Below are 15,053 nucleotides of genomic sequence, written 5' to 3' on the forward strand. Positions count from 1 at the left end.
ATATGCTGTTATTTTGCAAATTTGCACTATAATATTTATTTTCGTTTTTCCTGCAGTGAATAAAAATTGGTGTATTTCAAAAATAAAACTATGAAGACACTCAAAATAAATTTCCTGTGGTGGGAAACTAGTTTGTGTAACTTTTTTGTATTTACAGTTTTGAGGGATAAGCCTCTTAAATTTCTCTAACTAGAAATATATGTTAAAAAAACAAAAACGATTTTCAATTTTTTTGTAGTTTATTGCACTTTTTTGCAATTTATGTAATTACTATGCACCTAATGCAGACATATTATTAAAGTTTGGGCTATAATGGTTGTATTGATGTATAGCAACTTGAAATGCTCCCAAAAATGGCTCCACAGCATGTAAAAATATAATATAAGCTCTGGCGAACTTGGTTCTATGGTAGGTCTTAAAGGGTTAACGTATGGTCATTTAAATCTTTGCTCTTTGCAAATCCGCAAAGAACTCAACGTTGACTGCTGCTCCTTGTTACTAAAATGTTTCCTTGAATTTCCTCTGAATACCTTGAGAAACTGTGCCGTATGATGAATTTTAAATTTAATGCACACTTTTCTGGGGGGTTTCCCATTCACTGCAGGGAAGATAACACCATAATTAGAGACTGAAACAATGGGAGCTCTGCTTTCTGTGGCGTAACGTAACTGGAAGCCCATTTGCAGCTACACTTCAGCTAGGTTCCAAAGAGGCTTGAGACATGGGAGCCACAGTGTTTACTGCCATCACGGAGATGGAGCTGGTTCGTCAGTAATGTCTTTTTGTTGCATAATATCTTTCTGTGTGACCATATTTTATGTTCTTGGACCTCTGCTCCCCTGAAATTCCTTTCAGCAGCTAATGAATGGGTTGATATGAGCCATAAACCATATGCTATAACTCCAGTGTTATCCACGGGAGTTCTTATCAGTCGCCCAGAACAGGCCCCACACCGGTGTCTGTGAGTGTCAGCCCACCGCTCTGCAGGGAAGATTTGTAGCAACGGACACACAGTGCGCTGCTTTGTGTACAGCCAAATCTGCATGAATGTAGAGAAGTCACGCTCTCTGCAAAGTCACATTTCATATCACTTTGCTTTTAATATACAATCCTCATCCAAAGCATATTCTGTCATTTGCTATCACAAGCAAGCTCACTGGCTGAAAGAATTATGAGCTGAAAGGCGACTATCAGAGCTGTCTTCTGTATGAGACAAAGTGTTGAGAGAGTCAGCATGAGTGCAGGGCTGCATTGAAGACTTCCTCCCTCGGGGTGTATTACAGACCCCCCACTGCTAGACATACTCTAGCTGCCAGCACAGTTGCCTTACCCCAATGCAGCAGCTTTAAAAACCCCACGCTGCGTTCACTGCCAACCACCAACCAGTCAAATCAAGGCCTGAGATCCAGTATCCTGGAAATGTGATTTAAAAATTGCCCCTAATTTAGTGCCAGTCTGTTGTGCTCTAGAGACTTCTTTCTTTTTTGTTATGGGTCAAAATAAAAGCTCATTGGATGTAACCTCTCCAAGATCATTTGAATTTTAAAGTGCATTTTGGGAATTTGTTGGGTTGCAGATCCGTTATGCATCATGATCGTTAACCATATGGGCACAAGTGTGCGTAAAGGTACTTACGTTTTTGCTGCCTTTAGCTGGCAACAGTGGCAGGAGTCTTTCCTTTAAGCTCCCCTTTCCTCGCTCTGCTTCTGAGCATGTGGGTATTTCCATTGCAGTCTAACCAACAAAAAGACCAGTTGCTTTTGGCCTTTGAGCTTCACCAAGGGACATTTAATCATCACAGCTTTACTAACCGCACTTTCAGATTTGCCAGACAATACAACGGGCCCACCAAACCAAGCCCGCTCCCAGGACCTTACACCCAGACACAGAGTTGAATTGGGTTTGTTCTCAGAGACCTGCATAATTATGCATGCCAAAGTGCAAGAGTGGAAGGGCTGTCTACGCTTGACCACCGTCTGAAGCTTGAGCTGTCTGCGAGTACATGCTGGAATATAGGAGCCCAGCATATCACAAGATTGTGCCTTTTGGAGTGAAACTACGAGGACCTGCTGACATGTCTGTCATCCCTGATCTCTCTTTGGGAGATACTGACTGACAGAAACATCACCTCTGCTCCACCTTGCTCTGCGCTTGTGTGCGGAGGTGCAGCCATGTGGGGAAAAAAACGCACGGAGAGTGTCGGGAAGAACATGGCAGCGCTGGCTGTTGCCACGAACATCTGCCGTCCGCAGCCCCACACGACATGGCTGGGTGGCAGCGGGCAAGCCAAAGCTTCCATGTCAGCCAAATTCAGGGCCCCTACAGTAGGTTAGAGCTGTTCGACTTAGGCTGGATAAGAAAGATGGAAAAAGAGGGCTTGTTTTCCCCCTCACTCTGCCAGGCCCTTTTTATAACATGGACACTCCTGCTGTGCATCATCAAGTCTGGTTAGTTTTGTGGAGGTGGCTCTCTCAGTAGACTGATGACTGGCCTGACAGCCCAACTCTGGGCTCAGCTATAAGCCTGTGAGGAACAATATGATTTAACACCATCTCTCTCTGCACAGCGAGGATTCGTGTCAATAAATGAAGTGATTACACATGTTGCTGTGAGCCAGTGGAGCAAGTTGACAGAATCTGACACGGAGCTTCAAGTGTCCATGATCAAATCAGTGGGTTCCCCATCCAGACCACAGCTGAGGGACTTCCTTCTGCCAAGCATGTGCTATTAGATGACAAGGGACACTCGGTGACTCATGTCTTGACTTCAAAAGCACTTGGCGTGCAAACCGCGTACAACTGAAGTGCAAAATCAGATGAAAAAGAAAAAAGAAAAGTGAAGCAGTGACATTGTAACAGTGGTGAAGCACTAACGAAATCTCTTCAAAACTGAGCATCCTCAGCCACTGCCCCCCACCACACACACACACACACTTTCCAGTGTTCATCATATAAGTCACAGCCAGAACCAGGCTGGGAGATAATGATGATAATAAGTTTAAGTCACAGGAACACCGGGCCTTCTCTGGGATCTGATGACCTCATTATTTCTCATTAGTTTCCCTGTGGCACCTAGATGAAGACTTTAAAGGTGGTCCAGAGGTTAATCCCTCTGGGAGAGTGAACCCACTCCCCTGTATCTGTTTCTGGAGCTGCTGGACTAGCCTTCTCACTGCTGAGCTGGTCGGTGGTCAGTATAGGGGCTTCTCCGGTGCCTCAGATAGCCCACGCTGTTCCAGATAGCCTTTTGGCTGATAGCTGGACTCTGAATGTCTGTCACAGGGATTCCCTTCCTAACCTGCCCCTCATGCCGACGACCTCTGACCCTCCGGCTTTGCCTACTTTCATTTCTAACTCCCATGCAGTTGCATTGATGTTGTCGTCCACCTCATCCATTTCCCAGCATGACATCATTGCTTATCTGCTATTTAGAAAACTAGATACCCGGGTGTTTGAGCCTTTGCCTGGCTACATCTGAAAAACTGAAACCAAGAGTGATGTTTTAATCAAAAACCTTGTCAAGTGCTTATGCTGCTTCTGCAAGGACATAAACCTCCGCACATCTGGGTTGCTCATATTTACTGTCAATAACCAAGGATTGCACAACAGCCCCAGTGCTTCAGAGTGCTGCCAGATGTTCTTGTTCTCCCGCTCCCTCTTTTATTTTTTGGTCCAAAAGCTAAAAGTCTCTCAGGTGATGACAGGCCTGGGAAGTGTGAGGGGTAAAAAGACAGCTTTGTGCTTTCCAATTAGCGCTGTGATTTATTTGCTCGCTCCCTGTATTGGGCTTGTTTTGTATCAGACCCAAGCGTTGCTGATTTAACTTCCTTATCCAGACAGAGGCAGGATACTTAAAAAGAACAGCAGAGTGCATTTATAACAGAACCGCTTGGCCTGGTCAACGCCAGAAAATCCGTAATGAAACTAGAAAATATGTAGATGAATAATAATAATAATACAATAATATCAGATGATTGAATTATTAAAGCAAAAGCGATGTGTGAAAGCAGGAAATAGCTCAAGGAGCGAGTGATTGATGATGAGTCCACCTTCATTTTTCAGAATGTGGAGTGCAGCTTTATTGTGGAATCGCATTTATAACTAGCCTTATCTTATTGGTATGTGTGTGTTTGTGCATATGTGTGTGTGTGTGTGTGTCCATGGTTTGTTTAGACTGGTCGGGAAAGCGTGAGACCAGAGTGAGTGGGCAGAGGCCATACTTTAGGGTTCAAAGTGGAGCGGGAGGGACCCCCTTGTTTTGGAGGAATGTCGAGGAGGAGGCCTGATGGTTAGCTGAAGATGGTGTAATTAAGGGGTGTGATTGTGAGAACCTTCCCATCTCTGGGCCCTGCAAGGGTCACAGATAAAAGAGCAGCCCTCAGCCTCCACCACTAACACGTGAGAGAAAAAGCATGTAAGCTTATGCATCCTCATACAGGACACAATCAGCAGAGCAGACGACACCCTACACAAGAACCCAGCCTTCCAGTCTGAGGTGGATGGTGCCTGCAGGTTAAAGGTTTGGTTCACTCTGAATTTACTGGGCAAAAGAGCCACATAATGTTTCTGAGTAGCAACATAAATTAGACAGCCCCGGGGAGGCTCCTACTAATCATGTGGGCCTGTGTGTCGCCCTGTTGGTGTGGTTGTTGTAATTTCGCCCTGCCTGATGTGTTATTTGCAGAGAGCTTGATGACACATTGCCGTTGCCTTTCTTTGCAAGCGCGGCACAGGGTGTCATGTGCAGCACCAGGGTGTGGCGTGGGAGGATAAGTGCGCTGTTGGTTTTGCTGACTAAAGGATTCAGCATTTATTTAGCTGTGCAATAGAAAATCTTGTCGTCCCCGTCCCACCTTCCACTCCAAAAATAAAAACAAAAAACGCACTGCCACCCTTTCATATTGTAGCCAAAGCATCCACACAGAGTCGTCCGCTTTTGTGATCAAGAGCCACTATTCGCCGTTTAATGAAAACCCGAGTTCCGAATGATCTTTAGCTATGGAAACGCACGCGGATCGGAAGCGTGTGAAGTGATACGACAGCATATTAAGGACTCAGAGGTTCAGAGCTCCGGCGGGATGTGTTCTTCCTGTTTCAGCACGAGCATTAGTTGAAAACATGTGCGCTCATGTGCTGGATGTCAGTTCATCCTGTTGAAAGAGGTCAGCGTGACATAATTCCTCACCGGCTCTGCTGCTGCGTTTTCACACTGTTTGCTCGCTCACTGCGCAACAAGAACACGAAGGTGAAAACACATTGATGTCAGGGAAAACAAGTCCTATGATATAGACTAGAGCTCCGTAGAGAAATGAATCACAAAGCATTATCGACTTTTTCTTTTTTTTGTGGGAGAGACAGTATAATTCCTTCAAGGCCTCCCCCTTTCCCCAAAACCCCTTAGCTCTCGATCAGCTCCAGATGAGAGGCTTGCTGATGACTCTCCCTCTTTCTTTGCTTCTCCCTCCAGGGTGCAGGATAGAGAACTGCGAGTCCTGCTTCAGTAAAGACTTCTGCACCAAGTGCAAATCGGGTTTTTACCTACACAAAGGGCGCTGCTTTGATAAGTGCCCCGAGGGCTTTGCCCCGCTGGAAGATACCATGGAGTGTGGAGGTATGTGAAGCGAAACAAATATGTAGAAAAAAATGGAAATGCCTCCTTCTCTTTTACACCTTTCTTTATCTGTAAACAGTATTCTATAACTTCTCAGTGTGAGTTGCTTATTAAAGAAAAAACAATGGGACCACACACAAAGAAGTTATGGCATCCAAGTAAAAGCTCCTTCAGCTTGCATTAATCTTGACCCCGGGGTATCTGTGTTGACCCCTAATAGCGCTGTGGTTTCACGGCACATCACTTTTTTCTGTCTTTCTCTGCAGAGGGCTGCGAGGTGGGTCAGTGGAGCGAATGGGGAGCCTGCACCAGGAGAAACAAAACCTGTGGCTTTAAGTGGGGTCTGGAGACCCGAACGCGGCACATTGTAAAGAAACCACCCAAGGACACAATACCCTGTCCCACCATCGCCGAGTCCAGGATGTGCAAAATGGCCAAGCGGCACTGCAGGAATGGTGAGGAAGTTACACAGCCATGTGTTGCTTTTTGTGTATGAGAAAGGCTTTCTGTCAGTCAGTCCCGATTTTATCCACACTCACTTTAAGGTTTGCTCTACTCGGGCCAATATTAAAGAAAACAGTGCACTTATCCCAAAGGAGAATTCTTCCCATCCTGTCAGAGTTCCACCTGTCTCATGTAACTCCTGTACCTGTGTTTTCAGAATCTGTTTTTTTTTGAGGTGTGCCGTCACATTTCCTTGCGTGAAATATCACAGTTTTTCCATGGCGGCCATAAGATAGCCTGCTCTTTTTCTTGGGTATATTTCCTCGCCCCTCTCTTCCATCTCCTCAGTGGAACTCTTCAAAGTACAAACTGCAGGTTTCCTCAATGGCCGTCTCTGTTTCCTCCCGTCAACTTGAGAGATATTTGCGGTGCGTGCTGCATGCATGTCAGGCCATTAAATGAGAAGTCAAATCTGGAAATTCTCAGTGTGCAAATAGAGCTAAAGGAAATTTTTTTTTTTCAAAAAGTAAACCATTTTCTCTTAGATGGTCCAAACACACCATTTGGGGTGACGGCCTCAGTTAGTAGTGCTTTTAAAATAAATGTCTTTTCCCTTAATGTGCTTTTACGTCTCTCATAAACTTTGGATTAGAATAGGCCAAGTGTAAATATTTAATTCACCAAATAAGGAAGCAGTGGCAGATATCATTCAGCCTGTCAAAACAGTGTTTAACAGAAAGAGGAAAATATTCTAACCTTGAGGATTTTTCTCCATTTTTGGCCTAGACCGTTGAATGGGAGGGTCATTTAGCGAAGTGGTGAAAGAGTAAATAAACTTGAAATAAACCCTGATAGTTTCTCATATTTCAGCAGTACCGAGGCGGTTGCTGCTGTCTGGGTTGGAAACTGTGATTCCATGGCACATTTAGTTCCTAAAGCACTCTGCTGTTTGTCAGGGAAATTCTTCCCAACCCCCACGCACCTCTTCATGACTTTGCCATGCCTGCTTGACCTTTTCCAAGAAATTTTATGACCTCCTTTAATTAAAATGTGGCATTTTTGTACATGGTTACTGTCGTCAGTTATCTCAAGCATGAAGTCAGTGATGGAGAGTTGTTAATTATGAGCGGAGTGCGTAGCAGAAGCTTTTTTCCCCCCTTTGGATTCTTTAAAAACTCGACACCAGACTTGCCCATGTCCATCTTAGTTACTGCTCCCTGATGATCCAGTCTTTGTAAACCTCTCAGTACAGTTCCCTTTCCAGTGACTTGAGTTACATCTCTAGTGGTTACAAAACGTGTGTTAAAGTGTCACTGTGTGTGCATCTTGGGGCTCTCTGGGCTTGTGAAGTGCTGCGGTGGCCCGTTAAATAAAGGCAAATTTCAGACTTAGGCATGTGTTGTTAATTCCTCACTGCTTGTGAAAAATCCCTTCTTGGCAAAGGCCGGTGAAATGCAACACTCTACAATTCAAATAAATACAATGTGAAAATGGAAGCTGCTGAAGTAAATGGGAGGAGAAGCAGTGCACACATCTAGAACTGTTGCCTGGGAGCTCAGCCGACAGACGCCGGCAAATAATCACGTCCGTGAGTGAAATCCAAGCAGCGACATCCGGGACTGAAAAAGAAGGCGGAAACTGCAGTTTTTTAAGTGTCCACTTGAGGGGGGCTCCAAATACAGCTCAGTCCACATAGCTTCCCATGTTAAAATAGCTAACATTACAGGCGTAAAAAGAGAATTTTTACTGCCAAACATCTTCGGACTGTTTCAGCTTTTAAACTGCATCAGTGCTTAAAGTTAAGGGCACGGCCACATTCACCAGTGCTGGCAGAGGATGCTTGAAATTGATTCAATCACTGAACTTGGACCTTTAGAGAGTTTATGGTGCCTGTTCTTCTTGGCCTGATTTTAATGCAATTATCTGAGAAAATACATTGCTCAGAAAATGATACTCGATCATCAAAGTGTAACAAAAAGTCTGTTAATGATCATTGATATAAATCTGTACAGTAAAGAAGCATAAAGAATTTTGAAATCATTTCACCTTGCTTGAATACAGATGGTGACAACAGTCCATTGTTCTCTCCATTCTTCAGACTAATTTTCTTAAGTTCTTCTTTTTGTTGGCATCCTTATCACTACTGGTGGCGTGAGACAATACCTCCAGTACATTCAGTTAGCACAGGTAGTCCAGCTCCTTCAGGACAACACATTGTATATGTGCTGCTGCAAGAAGATTTGCTGTCTTTCAGCAGTCTCTAAATTTTGGAGCATGCAGAAAGAAAGCTGCACAGGGCATCGACCAAAAACAGGACCAGTATCTGTTCTCTTGTTCTCAAGTGGAGGGCTGCCAGAGCCCAACAAAATGACTTCCAGTGTGTCCTGGGCTACTCATGTACAGGGGGGCGTGATGTCCTTCAGTGGGACCTGTGCTGTCAGTTTAGCACCATGTAGCTCAATTGGCATTCACCAAAGAATACCAGAATTGGTCACAGGTCCCACTAAAGGATGTCGGACCGTCATGGAGTCTGTCTCTGACAGTTTAGTCAGAAACATGCACATGATAAACCTTGCAATGCAGTAATCAATGTTTTATTTATACGTAAAGCACATAGACATCAGCACAGGATTGTATAACTGCACATTGTAAAGATGCTATGGATTAAATGGAGACAGAAAATAATAGGAAGCATGTATCTATATGCTATTTATGGATGCATTTCAACACAGCCACGTATTTAAATTACACTGGACGTCACAGACAGATCCCTGTCTCCCAGCTCAGGCAGGGCACAAACAGACGCTACACGAGCGATCTTCGTTCCCTTTCTGTGTCTGCAGAGATTTAATCCCACTGTAAAATGTGCACAAGAGGAAAAAGTAAAGCCCAGATAAAGTGAAGAGGTGAGTTTTCACATTGAACATGACGCACCGTCTGATGTCTTCAGTGCGTGTTGCCGATCAGTGTAAACACCGTATATCACTCGCACTGCTGGGATCCATTTGGGCCAGTGTTTGCTAGGAAAGCAGGATCCTGATTACGCAGGTTTGTGGCGCACGGACAGACAAAACATGCGGTGAAGGGTTCTGTTAAAGAAAACGCTATTGCAGCATTACAACTGTTCTGCATACATGACAACACATAGAATGAGTAGACAGATAATTAGTGTATATTTTCAGCATCCGGAGCCACGTTGTTTAGCCAGGAACATTTTGGTTGTCGTTCACGTAGTTCTCCAAACTTACAAGAAATAACAGTGAAATCCTGTCATTTCCAGGTGGGAATGACGGAAAAAAGTTGCAAAAATAACCTACATTTGGACCACCATGGCAACGCATTGTACCTTTGAGATGGTAAAATGCTCTTATAGCCCCTGGATCCCTGGAGCATTGCTCTGACCAGGCTAGAAACAATAAAGAGACATTATTAATAGCAGCTCTGACACTATCAGCACTGGCTTCCTCCCATTCCCTGACTTGTGTGTTGATGGGAATAGAGGATAGGTGATGTCTTTAAGGAATTCCCTACAGAGATTTCCCAGCAGCCCCCTGTCATCAGATTCACTGGTTTACAAGCAGATGTGTGCGATGAGTTTGATGCCCATTTGAAGTTCATTTTCCTTCTGCCTATCAAACCATCTTTGGAGTTGCCTCAGCTTTCTCTCTTTCCCCAGTCATGTTACTGTAATCTTTGAACAATGGCCGCTTCGGCGATGGCAGTGACATTAAATGTTGTGTAAACAACATAAAGTATTAAAGCCTTCAAAACTCTTATCCCCGATTTGGCATTTAAGAGGGAGTAAAATCCAACACAAATGGCCCATTGTAATTCGGGCTCATGTCCAACCGTTTCTGCAAATCAGCTCTCAGAGCTGTATTTCCATAGGTGTTTATTAGGTTTCTAGGTAAAGGTAGATATTTGCGGCCAAGGCCAAAGTTAAGCGAACAAGCACAAAAAATTTACAATATGAAATTATGAAATAGTAAAAATTTACAGCTTTGCAAATATTTGGAAGTGATAACCAAAAGACATTTAGGATCTGGCTTTTTAGAACAATGTGCTTCAGTGTACAGTTACGCTTCTACGACTGCTACTCTGAGCCCGTGAAGACTCGCAGGCACATCGCTGACCTCATGGAAAGAAAAAGAGAGGAACAGAAAGAGGCAGAGAGAGGAAGACTAAGAGAGAAGGAGCATATAATGATTATCTTTGGCCATTGGATTATGTACCTGCACTTGGGAGAGCTGCAGGCCTTAGTGAGAGTATTGATCTCTCGTATGTGTAACCAGAGAAACCCTTTCTGCTGTAGGGCTCAGCTGAGGCCAAGCCCTCCATCCCATCAGTCATTTAAGTGCTTGGATCCAGCCACCACTAATACTGCCTGTCATAACTTAACTGTGCAGTTTATGTTTATACTGTAACTGTGATAACTACTTCTTCTGCTCCTGCTGCTCAGTCCATTCCCAATGCCATCAATTTGAACCTTGAGGGGTTTTTTTTTTTAATACATTCTGAGGCAGGGGTGTAGAAGAGGATAAACCCACTTAGAATCAGTGTATCACCTCATCACTCCTCTGCAGTGTGACATCTCTAGGCCTTTGAGGTCCTTTGTCTCCATTTAAGCCATTGGACGTGACAGAGCAGTGGCACACTACCAACAGTCTGATGTACGAGACTAAAAGGAACGCAGATCCGCCCTGGATAGACCAGACTCCAGGAAGATTTGGTTGACTGGTGGGATTTTATGCCAGGTTCTGTCTGAACCCAGTCTGGTTCTGCGGTGAATCCACAGTACTGCGGACCCCCCTAGTCCTCACCGTCTGCGAACCATCTGCTCGAAAGTCTCTGCTCCTGTAAAATGATGCACAGAGGGATGGTGATTGCCTTAAATCCAATCTGGAGGAAGCTCAGCTCAGCCTGCTTTGTCTGTGGCAAACACCGCTCGCGACCCCAAACAATTCTGGATTCTGCTAGCGCTCGCATTTAAGCGAGCAGTTTATATGTATGCCTATGAGCGTGTGAGACACAATTTTGGTGTTTATACTCACCGAGCCAAGGGGTTTAAGCTCTGGCGAAAGATGCCACTCACTTCTGAGTATTTGAGTTACGCACTCAGCATGATCACATCTGAGTCTGGCCTGTGTTTGGCTTGGAAACCCGACATCCAAACACATTTCTGTGTGTGTTTTTGTCGGATGTAGCCTTCGACTATGAGGCCAGTTTTTTTTTTTTTGCTTCTAAAACAGATGCACACTTTCAACTTGAGCCTAATTGATGGAGCGTGGTCTTCTCGGCTCAGCAGAAAAGCTCACAGCGCAGTGGGTCCAAGCCAAACAACGACAGAGCTCTGCTCGAGACACCGCTCTAAACTCTACCCAAAGCTCTCAACAGTAAAGGTTTGCACTCCTCTCCCTTTGTGTACTTATCTCATTATTCCAATTAATGTTCGCCGGGTGTGCGCTACAGGAAGTCAGTGGAGCTGGTGCACAGATGACAAGTTTCGCTCTGATTTCTACCGCACTACAATGGCAGGTGGTGATTAATGGCGATCTCTGGCCCGGGTAACATCACGGACAATCTGGATCAGTTCTTCCCGCCAGCGGGAGTGGAGTGAGGAGCGCTTTCCCAGGACAGAAGGAGAGCCCTAATTGGCAGCCACCCTGTCATAGTGATTATTTGTGCCTCTCAGTGCAGCCTGTTGTGACTGATGGAGCCACGGCTTAATCTACATTTAATAAGGCTGCTCCATAGGGGCTGACACAGTAGCTGGTGAGGGGGCCTCAGGAGCACTCTGCCTCCTTTGGAAAGCATTGATGGTTTGGCTGCGGTCACATGGGCTTGAGTTGGTGTCTGACTGTGATGACGCCCACCTGCCACCACCACCCACTGCACAAACACTCATCAATCATTGATTTAATTAAATTCTTACCAAATCTGGGGCAGACGAAAGACGAGAAAAAAAAAAAAGCGAATTAATTTAAACATGACAAATTCCATGTGTTGCACACATTGCTGTGGCTCTGTAAAACTGAGGTGAGCGTGTTTTGGAAGTTTTGCGCTGTGCTGGAGTGAATAAGAGCGTGGATGAAGAGGACAGACACATCAACCTGTCACTGCCTTGGCCAGGTCTCCGGCATCTCAGTGCCAATGGCAGTTACGGTCACCACCACGGTCACACGCACAAATTAACACTTCATCTATCACGTGTGCGCATTTGTGCCATGATTTTCTCCCCATCTCTCCGCTTGTGTTTCATATCTCCCTAAAATTGATTGTCTAGGCTCTTGTCTGGACAGACCATCAACACGTGCTTTATGCCGATGGTCTCAAACCGAACCTTTGGGTTTGTTTTTCTGGCCTCTCGTGGTGGTGTTAAATCTTCCACTGCAGGAGAAAGTCATTACCGGTAGTCTTCTTAGAGACTTCTCTTCCCTGGGTACATTCCTTATAGGGCATGTGGGGGTGATGCTGGAACCCTGCGGGGAAACAGGGGTGTCTCTGATTAACTTCCCACTAAGTGTCCCTGCTCTTTGACCAAAATAAATATGGCTGCTGTCATTTTGTCTGCAACTGTCTTCAGAGAGCAATATTTGAAACACCCATGATCCTGCTGGCTTTTATATGGAGAATCCATCGTCATACCACAGGCATGAACCATAAACATGTGGAGGCCTTTCAAAGACCGGGGGGTTGGAGGGAGGGGAGGGCGTTGGAAGAGGAGGGGTCAGTGGCACTCACTGGGGCTCCATGCTCCACATTATTGTCATCTGGTCTTTTCCAAGCAGGAAGAAAGAGGAGGGGTGTGAGGGGTTTTTTGTTGTTTTTTTTCACACTCTTTGGCCCAGTTAAGTTGTGGTTTTGCTGAACTGCCTTTTGTAGACTCGTGTACGCACATTAGATACAGACGTCCTCTTATTTGTTTGACTGGGCTTATTGAAATGTGCATTACTGCTGTCCTTATTCCCATTGATGCGAGCTAGCTGATGGCGACAGCCAAAAGTTGATGCTTGCGCTCACCCGTGACTGCAGACAGCATTTCACTGCAATCACACTGTTTTCAGAGAGGAACTCTGTCGGGGACGAGGGGACGCTGCGTCGGTTGCGCGGCTTCCGTTGTCGTCTTCTGGCTGAGGAAATGAGGCATATGGGCCGACATCAACAACCCCATCAAAAACAGACGTACACAAACAAACAAAGTGGCAGCAAACTGGTGGGGGGAGAGAAGGAGGTGGTAGAAGAGGGGGAGGAGGGGAAATGTTCTACAGTAGTGGAATGTTTTCATGTTCTCATGCCCCCCCCCCCCCCCCCCCCCCCCCCGTTGTGCAGTGTATGGGCTGATATTACCCATGAAACGGTCATGACCATAAAACGACCAACGACCCCTTGATTGGTGCCGTTACACCCTGTGATTTTTTTTTTTATTATTATTTTTTTAACTGCAGACAAGACAGTCTTTACAAGGATAGATGGAAACAGCTTCTGATTTGATCTTTGAAGTTGTGATGGATCATATATGTAGCACTCCTTGGCCTTTTGTAAAATATGTGACTATATGGAACCTGTTTGCCCTCTAAAAAAATGTTTATTGAAGTTCATTGCTATGTATTTGGAGGTTACTATGGTTTTAGAGGCTTTTCCAGCATGAAATTATAGGAGTATAAGAGTCAACTCTGTTATTTATTGTAATTTCTTAAAGCTGAAACAAGGCAAAATGTAAAGCCATCATTTCTTCTCCAGTCTGAAAATATGAAGCACCCATAGCTTGAAGCAGGCCCGTGTTGGGGTTTGTCACCTCATATTTAAATAACCCGAACTGGTCAAACAGTGATCTGTCTGATCGCGCCCCATCCCTGCAACGCCTCTCTGTCTGCCAGACCTCCAGTCCGCCGCTGCTGCCAGCTCTCCTGTGGGGCCCACGAACGCTTTCATCTCCACATCCACAACACGCCAGACAGATGAGGATGCGTATGCACACGTGCGCACACCCGTTTACACCGCCCGAGTGTGAGAAACGTGTAATAGACACCGATAAACAGTAAAACAGACCTCACAGGCAGAACAGGCAGAAGTCACCGCATTATCTACTCTTTCCCTCGTCCCTCTTTCCATTCTCTTTTCCTGTCTCGCACTCGAATGACACGCTAGTGCTCGTGTATCACATATCACAGTGCGGGAATAAAGTGCATGCCACGGAGGAGGACGTGTTCACGTGGCGCACATTGTTTTGAAGCGGCACTCTGTGGTCCTCACTCTCTAAGCGGTCTGGCTTGAGGAGAATAGAAGGCAGGCGAGGAGCCGAACGGGACAGCCTGAAAACATCTGGTCCACAGTTGCACTGGCTCAGCCTCCAAGAACCCCTCTCCACTCAGCTCCACTCCACACCACTCAACTCCTCTCCTCCTCTTTCCATCGCCTTCACTTTATTTCTCCATTGCTGCCGAGTGTCTGTATAGAGCCATCACAGCGTTTAATTACAGCTAGTGATTCAGAGAGAGAGGCTGTGGCTTCTGACCCACTCATGTCCATGAACGTGGACCCAGCGCAGAGACATGTAGACACAACAAAGAACAAGTATAGACCTGCTGGCCGTTGGCTGCGTGTATGTCTGGGGTGTTTTTCTATGTGTCTGTGTGAACTAAGTGACAAATACAGGGGGTGCAGACTAAAAGCACAGCCATTACGGTGGTAAGTAGAGGCCAAGCCCAGCGTACCAGCATTGAAGAACACTGCACTCTCATCAGCACACAACTAAAAGCAAAATGCCAGGGTAATGTCACAGGTTAACAATGTCAGCTTAAATGAGTGAATGCAGGATGTTAGTGACCCTGACATGCTCAGCCTAAGAACAAAAAACACAAGCACAAAGTAGCTTCCACGAGCCAATCTGAAGTTATTAGCTTCTTACATGCTTTTAGTTTGGAGCGAGTGGCAGGTAGGGTATTTAACTTGATTGATTTTTAGCCACTTGTCCAGGACAGATCTAGCTGTAAGCTAAT

The 15,053-nt window shown here is 45.4% G+C and overlaps 1 protein-coding gene across 2 annotated transcripts in view; it reads left to right on the plus strand.

The window, feature by feature from the left end:
- rspo2 (R-spondin 2) overlaps positions 1 to 15,053 on the plus strand; it is a 61,550-nt gene that overhangs the window by 30,002 nt on the left and 16,495 nt on the right. For both annotated transcript variants that reach the window (XM_086309875.1, XM_086309876.1), the window contains exons 4-5: positions 5,467 to 5,610; positions 5,877 to 6,065. In XM_086309875.1, the coding sequence (XP_086166001.1) occupies positions 5,467 to 5,610; positions 5,877 to 6,065 (333 nt within the window). The remainder of the gene's footprint in view (positions 1 to 5,466; positions 5,611 to 5,876; positions 6,066 to 15,053) is intronic.

The sequence above is a fragment of the Aulonocara sp. 'chitande type north' Nkhata Bay genome, linkage group LG11 (genome assembly GCF_057382095.1).
Source record: "Aulonocara sp. 'chitande type north' Nkhata Bay isolate Kocher_YH1m ecotype deep benthic linkage group LG11, A_spYH_male_GT1.1, whole genome shotgun sequence".
Taxonomy (NCBI): domain Eukaryota; kingdom Metazoa; phylum Chordata; class Actinopteri; order Cichliformes; family Cichlidae; genus Aulonocara; species Aulonocara sp. 'chitande type north' Nkhata Bay.